The 10,820-nt window shown below is 37.8% G+C and overlaps 1 protein-coding gene across 2 annotated transcripts in view; it reads left to right on the plus strand.

The window, feature by feature from the left end:
• The window catches only part of gnas (GNAS complex locus), a 28,059-nt gene extending 19,346 nt beyond the window's left edge, over positions 1–8,713 (plus strand). For both annotated transcript variants that reach the window (XM_067527307.1, XM_067527308.1), the window contains 7 exons: positions 1,250–1,304; positions 4,106–4,179; positions 4,356–4,414; positions 4,512–4,632; positions 5,036–5,166; positions 5,733–5,800; positions 6,268–8,713. In XM_067527307.1, the coding sequence (XP_067383408.1) occupies positions 1,250–1,304; positions 4,106–4,179; positions 4,356–4,414; positions 4,512–4,632; positions 5,036–5,166; positions 5,733–5,800; positions 6,268–6,414 (655 nt within the window). In that variant the 3' untranslated portion in view covers positions 6,415–8,713. The remainder of the gene's footprint in view (positions 1–1,249; positions 1,305–4,105; positions 4,180–4,355; positions 4,415–4,511; positions 4,633–5,035; positions 5,167–5,732; positions 5,801–6,267) is intronic.
• Positions 8,714–10,820: the final 2,107 nt, after the last annotated feature.

Genomic DNA, 10,820 nt, shown 5'->3' on the forward strand with positions numbered 1-10,820 from the left:
CTGTCGTCTTTATGAAGCTGCTCCAGCCACACTAGATTGGGAGCTGATAGACTATTAATAGCGCCTGTAGTTGGGTCTCCATGGTAACTGTGCTGTAGGCCAGGGCGCTGGGGAGCTATTTTTGAAATCTGCTCTGTAATGTCAGACAGACTCCACTACGCTTTCTTTCTCTCTCACTGTCCTCCCCCTTCTTTCCGTCTTAACTCTTTCACGTTCACTCCCACGTGCACTCTCATCTCTCCTTTTTTGTCTTGACACGTGCACTTGCTCTGTGCAAAATGTAAACATCCTTCCCTTTTTTTTCCCTCTTTCCATCCTTCTTCAGTGTTTTATCCAATAAGTGTTCTGAGGTGTGTTGTCAACCTGTAATGCTAAAATGATTCAGGTTTGTACCTGTGTTTAGTGGATGAGGCAAATGTAATGGGCGACTCGGCACGTGTATGGCTCCAAATTGTACGTTTTTGAAACATGCATCGTATGTCTGCAGCATTAGATGGTGGGAACTGCAACATATCAAGATTATTTTAATCTGTCTGTGATAATGTGGGGGCACATGTGACATAGGAACTAAAGCTAATGTTGGATTTATTACTTTACTGACAACTTGATGAGCATTATTAAATGTTTGTTTTGTTTATTGTAGTGTCATACAGTAGTGAAACAATCATATTAATATTAACATACTGTAGGTTTGTGTGGTCCACTTTTTGCCTTCATATATTACACATATTTTTTGGTTGTATTGTTTAAGGATCATTTAAAGCCTGAAAATCCCATGCATGTTTACCCACATGATAGTTGTGGGATGGGAAATGTTTGAATCATGGTGGACTCTGCCGTTGGCCCACCTTATGGATATTAATAAAACAATTTTGTCATTAACAATTAACAATATAGCATTAAATTAATAAAGTGCCACTCACTGGTAAATCTGATGTACTTTTGCTTGGGACAACTGAATTCTCGTTTCCAAACTAACATGACAAACCTGATGGATTTAAACAAGCAATACTTTGCTGACACACACATGAATAATAGTTCCACTGATATGGGACGTTTGGACATGTATCTTTCATCCTGTGTATTTGATAACTTCAAACCTATCATTTTATTCGCATGCTTTTTAATTTTTTTTAAATGGAAAAAGTTTTTTTTGTTGTTGTTGTTACTGGTTTTGTTCCCTTTATTTTTTTTTTACTGTCTCTGCGATAGTATTGATATATTTTCTTACCTATTTCTCTCTCCTCAGCTTTCTAGACAAGATTGACATTGTGAAACAGAGTGACTACACTCCGACTGATCAGGTGGGTGAATTTCTATGCAACCTGCTTTTTATTATACATTTATATCTACTTTTCACATAGAGGTATGTTAAGAAGACATGGATTTGAAAATATGCTTATATAGGTTTCACCTTCCTGAAATTTAATATTGTGTATCCATGTTTAAAACTAAAAGGAGCTGGATGATGGATCAATGTAAAACAGCATAGATTCTAGTTTTCTGTTTCAAATTCACGTTACGCCTCATACCATTAAAGATCCAATTTCTTTAATCCTTAGGGATGTTTAATTCAGTTTTTTGTCCCGTATAACAATCCAATACCTTCACTTATATCATAATCGGTGGCGACTGTGGCGCAGGAAGGTAGAGCGGTTGTCCACCAATCTCACAGTTGTTGGTTCAATCCCCGGCTCCTCTGGTCACATGTTGAAGTGTCCTTGAGCAAGACACTGAACCCCAACTTAGTTGCTCCCGGTGAGTGTTGGCCAGCTGCATAGCAGCTCCCCCATCGGTGTATGAGTGTGTGTGTGATTGTGAGTGTGAATGGGTAAATAAGAAGCAGTGTAAAGCGCTTTGAGTGCCAATAGGTAGAAAAGCGCTATATAAGTGCAGACCATTTACCATTACCATAATGACATTAATGTGATACTGTGTATCCTCTTTGTTTCTGTGACCACTGAGTGGAGCAGCTTTCCTCACAAAACAATTTAGTACAAACACCAGCTACATAGACACATTAGCCAAGTTTTTACACAGAATGAATGTTTATTAGTGATAGCAGGAACTATGTTGGGTATTTTATCTAATAAATGCAACATCTGCAGTGGCTATATATGAGAAGCTCAGCTGACCTTTGATAAATGGCTAGATTCCTACTCATTTAGTTACTGAAATGTCATCTAACTTACACATCTTCCTGCAACCCCTTGAGTGGCATCAGTCTGAATGTCCTCAGAACAAGCACAGGTCTGTGGTGAATGTTTGGTAATTTCCCGCAATCTTTCTTGTCTTAGTAAGTTTGTCTAACACTGTGTTGATCCCTACCTGAATAACCACCGGAAGTGTGTGTGTGTTTGTGTGTGTGTGTGTGTGTGTGTGTGTGTGTTTGTTTGTGCGCGCACAGTAGAGTCCAAGTTTGATACCCCGATGTATTCCATAGCTTTTTCACAAATCAGTAGCCTTTTCTCTGAGACCCACAAATCATTAAAACTATTCTTAACAGTTTTTTCCCATATATAAAATATAATAGGGCGGGCTGCCCAAGTATTTTTTCCACCACCGAAGTATTTGGCTACCCATTTTAAAAATGTATTTACTATTTATTTTATTTTATTTGTATTTCTTTTCCTTTTTTTTTATCCCTCAAAGGGAACAATGACATGCATGATCAGTTAACTAGAGGACTTTTTCCACTCTCCCTAACGCACCTGCAGACAACTTATTTAGTGCTTAAAATGTCCTACAGCAGTCGGTAAAGTTAATCTCATGATTTAAATTGATTACAGTGCTTTCTGTGCAAAGATTGTGTATTTATTAAGAAGTATCACTTTGTAACAACTCTGGACAACCAGTGGTTGTTCTCTGTTGTAGCAGCCAATTCATCTGGCCAATCTTTGACAATTTTTATTAATCAACATTAGCCAATGTCTACACTCACACCACCCATTAAAAAAATGTCTGCAGATACATCTTTAGCCTACACAGCCAGCATTTCAGTATATACCCAGATTAATTGTTAACTGTGCACGCAACATAAAACCCCTGAAATAGCAGTAATATTAGCTCGGCCCATGATCTCTCATCCACTGTCAAGTCAATCATAGCGAGTTTGTTGGCCAATCATTAAATACTATACTGAAAGCTGCCTATATGTTGGTTACTGTACCGTAACCATTTAGCCCAATTTAATACAAATCTTATAGCTGAGCTGTTATTAATTTTATGTAGGGTATGTTTAGGCAGCTATTAGGCAGAAATTAATTAAGTTTCATTGTCAGTTTATCAGAGACACCTGCAGCTAAACATAAGTCAGTTAATTCCAACAATTGTACAGTGAGTCTTCCTTCGTGAATGTGATATGGTCAGTTTTTGAATTCATCTAGTTTGCTAGTGCGAATGTTTTCTTTTAAATTACTTGAAATAATAGATATTTTCAATATACATCAAATGTTAATTTAAGTTCATAAAGATCATATTTGTCTCTTATTTGTTATTATTAAATTGCATTTTATGACACAAATGGAGCGAGAGAGAGAAATCCCCTCACCTCAGGCTAGCCATCACTGCAAATATAATCAAATTCTGTGGGAAACACAGCTTGAAATTAGATATTCCTGTCCTTTTGTTATAGGTGGACCTGTCGCCTGTTTATGTGTGTGGACTTTACATTTAGAAAGTAGAGTTAGTAGACTGTGAGCTTGTGGAGAAGCTTTCAGGGCCATACAAAGTGTTGATCAGCCGTATTTCAGTAGCATTTAATTCAGGAGATCCTTAATCCACTCAAATACAGGACAGGAAATCATGTATGGATCAGAATTGGATTGGATTTATTTTGACCGATTTAGAAAGATGCCTGCATCGCTGCCAATACAGTATTCAGTATCAAATTGGGATATCTCCAGTAGCCATTACTCAAGTTGCCCTGAGAAAGCCTAGAAATGGGGTCAGAAAATAAAAACATCTAATGTCCCAGTTTCTTCTAGTTTGTCATCCTGATTTTAAAAATAGGTCAGGGACACAGTGATAGGTAGGGTGTAAAGCCAAATTATGTAGACTATATTTTTAGCAACTTTTATGTTACTTTTCCTTCCATTTTCACCAGGATTTGTTGAGGTGCAGAGTACTGACTTCGGGAATCTTTGAGACAAGATTTCAAGTGGATAAAGTTAATTTCCAGTAAGTAAAAACAAGGAAAAGGGTAGTAAAATACCAGTGTATATGATGATTTCTTACCAAATATACTGTACACAAATAGACCAGCTTTGAGAATCTAAGATGTACAATTAGTCCACATGATGGCAGTATTATACACATTTATGCCAATTTATGCCTGTCTTGTTTCATTTGCACAGTATGTTTGACGTTGGAGGTCAAAGGGACGAACGGCGTAAATGGATCCAGTGTTTTAACGGTAATTTATTTTTATTTCTGCTTCCTCTCACTTCATTCAGCTTATCTCTTTCTCTCTCGACGTGACTCATTTATCTTGGTCTCACTCTTGTTGTCAGATGTAACAGCCATCATCTTTGTGGTAGCCAGCAGCAGTTACAACATGGTGATCAGAGAGGACAATCAGACCAACCGTTTACAGGAGGCCCTCAACCTCTTCAAGAACATCTGGAACAACAGGTGAAGAGAGGTTGCCGCTGTCTGGCTGTTTTTTGTTGCTCTGTAAATACAATGACGATGGGAAAAGTGTCTTTCCACAAGTAAGTTTTACATGGATTCCAGATTTCACAGTGACAGCATACAAAAATTTACAGTAATGCATCCCAGTACTTCATCTTTTTGTATCTGCTGTCAAGGATGGTAAACTTTATAAACTACTTTTATTTTTTTCCTTTAGGATTAGGGTATAACCATGTAGAAACCGTAGAAAACAAGTCAGTGATAAACCATTTACTGTATTGCCAAATCCCAGAGCAAATATAGTTATTTTAAATTTCAAGTATTGATTACTTATATGTCATATTTTAAATCCAGACAGTGTTTGATGGGATCTTAATTAATTGTTTTTTTTTTTTCTCATCAGGTGGCTGCGGACCATTTCTGTCATCTTGTTTCTAAATAAACAGGATCTGCTTGCCGAGAAGGTGTTAGCCGGGAAATCCAAAATTGAGGAATACTTTCCAGAATTTGCTCGCTACACTACCCCGGATGATGGTGAGCAGTTTTATCCATTTTCCACACAGTTTTGATCTCTTACCGGCATTTATTTGCATAAAATATTAGTGTCATTGTAGCCAAGAAAGTCACTAGTAAGTATCAACCCTATCCATAATCCATTTGTTCAGCGGCTTTTTTCCCCACTCTTTAAATATCTAATTTTGATTAAAAACAGTTTTTGAGGAAATGATCACTATAAAGTACGGTGACCAGAAACTCCAAACTGCTTCTAATGTCACAGTTAGAGTTTGCCTGCAGAAACATCTCTGCTTCTATATGGATTCATCAAGAAATAGTCTGCTTAAAGTCTGATTTTTTTTTTTTCTTTTCTTTTTTTTTTTCTTCTATTAAAGCTAATAGAAGAAAGAAAGACAACATTAATCTGCAAGGGACTGTTTACTTGGTACTAACTGGTCATCTATAGTTCACTATTGTTTGTGTTTTGTTTTTGTTTTTTTTGAACTAGTTACGTAATAATTCAGATTATAACATCTACCCGCTTACTAAAAAAAGCTTTCCATCCTTGTCATCAACTGATATATGTTTGATCTCTCCTATGTCAGCGACGCCAGAGCCTGGAGAAGATCCACGTGTTACAAGAGCAAAGTACTTCATAAGAGATGAATTCCTGGTGAGCATATAAGCTGATAGAGACCTGTCTTGTAATTGTATTTTTTTGTCAATATATTCCAAAACCAACAACGAGCTAATCTTCCCAACAAGCACCATGTAATATGTTTTTCTTTGTGCAACAAAGCTCCATTGAGCCACACTGTTGCACTAACAGGTTATAATTACTATTGGTACTTTCGTGTATTTTGAGTCAATCCCTTATACTATAAATACTCCCTATTTGAGCACCAGTTGCCAGTCGCTGGCTGTTTAAGGAAGTTATTTAACCATTATTAAATAAATAAATTAACATGTTAACATGTAAATTAACATGAAAGCTGTTTTAAAAAAATAAATCTTGGGTATGGGCCCATGGCTGAGTGCCACAGAAAAAGTAGTGACTCAGAAATTGATGTAAATCCAAGTTTGTAAAATATTTCATAAATTATTTTTATTATTATTACTGTTTTCTTTCTCCAAAAACAGAGGATCAGCACAGCAAGCGGGGATGGGAGGCACTACTGTTACCCCCACTTCACCTGCGCAGTTGACACAGAAAACATCCGCCGTGTCTTCAACGACTGTCGAGACATCATCCAGAGGATGCACCTGCGGCAGTACGAGTTGTTGTGATGGGAGACTAAAGGTTTCGGCCAAAAATACACAAGCAGATTGGACTATGATAAACCCTGAACCCTGAGTCTCTGAACTCCCTCTTCCACAAAGTGTGTGAGCTCTTATGAAGGAACAGGGGCCAAAACACACACACACTTACAGTAAACACACCCTAAACCCAGAATGTCCCCTAAAGCAAATGTCCTTACCTACAGCATACAGAGTTGTTTTGATGGAAGGGTTTCAGGGGCTAACGCATAAACGTAATCTGATCTCCACCTTCTGCCATACTCTATTTACTTATCAACATCATGTATCATCCCTGTTACCTTCAGCAGCCCAGAGTGGCCCAGTCTGGACTGTGATTCCTGCAGTGAGGAGTGTTTAAGCTGCAGTTGAGATTGGAAGATCTTCCTCTTCTTGAGTCTCAGACAGTGACTACTTCAGTGCCACTGGGAAACAGAAAAGTATTGAATTACTACAAGTATAGACATGTCACAACAGATCCTTTGAGCACTTCACTCTAACAACAAAAAGAAACACATGCACTGGGCTCAAAACGTATACATCAGTCCTTCCTGTTGCTTACAAGAATCCAATCAAAGGTTCTGCTTGCACACAGAGATGTGACGGGTTCAATGAGCAGCCAGTAAATTTTCCGGCATGGTGCTTTGAGATTATACCGACAGTGACTGCCTGCACAGCCAAAACCCTAACTTAACAGAAGAGTGGTATGTTGGGATCAGTCAGGCCACAAGGGGTAGAGATTTCCTGAAGCTGGACAGAGCCAACTCCTGTGTGAATTTCTCAGATGGGCGTCGGACTTGTTTGATAGGGAATGGTTTTCCCTCAGCGTCTTCACAGGATACGTTTGCCACATGACTTTGTGTTTTTGGCTGTGGAGCAAATTGTGCGGAAGATATTATTGAGTTTAAAAAATGCCAACTTTTATGGAACTTAACAAACAGAGGGCAAAAAGCATCCTACTTCAGTATAGTACCATCTAAGTTAAAGAGAACTCTCATCTTGTCATGACTGACCCTGTATTACTGTCTCCACAGCTGTTTTTGTCTGTGTAGACTTTTGTGCCATTGTGCCCTGTGCGTGCTCTCTTTATTTCTCTTTTTTTGTCTGTCATTCTTTTTCCACCACTGCTCTTTCTCCTCTAAGGACTTGATACACTCTGGTTTCTCATGCACCCCTCCCCCCTCATTTTTCTCCATCATTGCCTCTTTCTCCTCATCCTTACCACCATCTGCACTTTTACCTTCTGGCAGAGAAAGAAAATATAATAATTGTGGAATATGAAAACAAGAGGACAACAACAATGGGACACTAACTTTTTTCTTCTCCATTTTTTTTTTGGGGGGGGGGGGTCTTTTTTTTTAACTCATGGTAAAACAACCTGCTCACACCTCCCTGCCATTTCTCTTTCATTCCTCCCCTCCTCTAGCTCCTTTGTATTTTTGTCTTTACTTTACTGCTGAACTATTATTCTTGTACAGACTGTAAAATTTATTATTTTGTACAACTCTATTGAAAAATAACTTTTAGAAGATCCCTGTGCCTTGATCACGACTGTACGTGTGTAATGAGCTAAAGTGGGTGTCATATTGCGCTGTATAGCTTGGCCAATCCCTTCCTTGCTCCCTGGCTCCCTCGCCACTTACAGTACTCCTCTCTCGCTCTCTTTATTTCTTTATCCTTCTCCTTCTTAATCTGTCTCTCTCATGGTCTCTTGTGCCATCTGCTCTGCAATGGAGGACAACCATTTGTAGCTTTTGTAGTTTTATTTCTCTTCCTCTATCCTTCCATCCTCTTTATGATTTAAATGTCTATTTTTGGATCCATATACCCCTAAAAAGATAGATATATGAAATGTATATGGGTTTTAAAAAAGTATTTTATTAGAATCAAATGAACCTTGACAAATTGTACACTTGATAGTGTGCATATTGCTATAACTTAAATTCCTTTCAAATGAAGTTGTGTTCAGGTTTCTTTTGTTTTCTTCCGTTCACATCTGCAAAGGACATTTTGAAGGTTTAAAGAGGAGATGACAGATGCAAACATTGCTTGTTTCTACATAAAGCTTATCCTTTTGTTGAAAATGCCAAAAATTACGAAAAAGGAATAATTTCGGTTTATTTTCAAGATAAGGGAGGGGGTCTTTTTTTAGCCTTGCACAGCAGAGGCAGCCTGTACAGTATTAGCATCTCTAATTTCAGTGCCCTAGTCTTCATTTAATGTGTACATCAAATATGGGTCTATTTCTGAACAGGAGCTCTAAGAAATAAAGGTTGTTTTTTTTTGTGCAGACAGCAACAGGTTTGTCATTACACATATAAACACACAAAGAGACAAAGGCAAAACTGTCTTACGTAAGCTGCAATTTTGCGATCTTTTCCTAAATTTTTATCATCCAGAAGGGTTGTTGTAAACCGACACTAGAGGAAGTTTCCTGTTCGTTTACCAGTCATTTCCTCTTCAGATACGCAAAGTCTGTATTTATGGAGACACGAGGGCCTCTGGTTTTGAAGTTTAAAAAATTTGGAAATTCATATTGAGAGTTAACTGATGAATTATCTAGAGTAACTTGCAGTCTTTAAATTGAAGTTAACTCTGAAGATAATGTGCTGAGGAAATGAAATCTAAATAGTCAAACTTATACTGAAAAATACCACTCCACACAGTCAAAAATGAAAACCTTAATTTAGAATATGCACATGGGGAGTCTGATTACTTCACACTGTCAAAATATGTCTTTTGTATACTGTAAACTGATTAAGGATCCATATACAATACTGTGGATAATAGTTTAAACTATAAAGCTACAGGGTTCCATCTCACAAGAGGTTTCCTTTTTACCTATCAAAGGTGGCAGCACTGAACAGTAGGTAAATTCTGTTTCACTGTTCTACATCGGAAACTAATTCACGGAAGATATGGAGAGTGCTGACATACAGTAACTCTTTAGCCATTCATATCTGGCCCTGTGATTGTTAACTTGACGAATGTTTGCTCACTCAAAGATTTGCACTAAACTTTCAATAGTGGTAAAGAGCAAGTCCTGTTCTAAATAGAATAATTCTGAAAGAATAATAGGGGTGTGCTCAAACCACTGGTGTGTGAATCTAAATAAATATCTATAGTGTGTTTGTAGTTAAACTCTGTTGAATGTGTATAAGCCACTTTAACAGTATCATATCTTGCTACATCTATTTTGGAATGATGATGTAAAGCCTTTTTATTTTATTTATCTGTTCATGCATTGTTGGTAAAACATTAACAAAAAAGTGCAAACATAAGCATATTACATCTGTATAAGGGTTACAAATTCAGGATTTGGCACCTTCAATGCATTCTGTTTTGTTTTTTTTTGTCTGCATTTTACAACACACACACAAATATTCTGTCCTATTGGAATGTTGTGATTCACTTGTGTGTTCCCCAACATTTGCAGGCTACATCAACTAAAGGGCAGATTTCTGAACAGAACAAAGGAATTATTTTTTTAAATGAAATTCTCTGATAACTTTTTTAAGGTCTCCCTTTGCTCTATTTCTTGAATTCATCTTCTATCACTCATTGAGTTGGTACAGTTCCTGTGCCTTTGAACTTCAGGTAAATGTTTGAGCCATGCTCTAGTACACGTAAAAGTACTTCAGTTTTTAGGCAAAAACGTGAAGATTAAGGCCTACTTTACAATAGGAACCCCACCCTATGTTGTGTCATCGCCAAGCTCCTTCCAGACCATCTCTACCTCAGCTGACAGTATGACAGTCCTGATGCAGCCTTCCCCAATTTCTACCGAGCTTGGACAGACACTGCACAGCTGGGGATGGAAATGGGCTGTTACGGGTTCAGTGTCTTGCCCAGACACACTTCGACATATAGCTGGGACCGGGATTGAACCACTGACCCTGTGGTCCATGACGACTGCCCTCAACTGAGCTACAGCTGCCCATTGTACATATCTGAAATGGTCATTATGGATATGTTAAATTCTAAAGGGAATACACATAATTGGCAAACGTTACGTCATATGTCCTAGGGAGAATGACGTTGTAAATATCTGAAATGACACCTGTGATTAGGAGGAGTGTTACTGAATATTCTTTTTGACAGGGAAGAATTGAATTACAGATCTCTGCAACATCAATACAGACTAGCGATTTAATGTTAAAATCTTACCATAAATACTAATGAATGGCAAAAGTGATGTCATGTGTCCTAGCAAGGATGACGTTGTGGATTTTTGTGGATAGGAAGAATGATATAGTACCTAAAATGAAATGAGAAATTAATTATGGATATTTGCAACTGATATCTAGTCTGGGTATTTAATGATGAAACCGCTTGCTATAGTCGCCAGCAGTTGTCGGTTGCAAGCAGGCAGTCAGTTCCGAGTGGTGGTGAATTTG

Source organism: Channa argus, chromosome 13 (assembly GCF_033026475.1).
Source record: "Channa argus isolate prfri chromosome 13, Channa argus male v1.0, whole genome shotgun sequence".
Classification (NCBI taxonomy): Eukaryota; Metazoa; Chordata; class Actinopteri; order Anabantiformes; family Channidae; genus Channa; species Channa argus.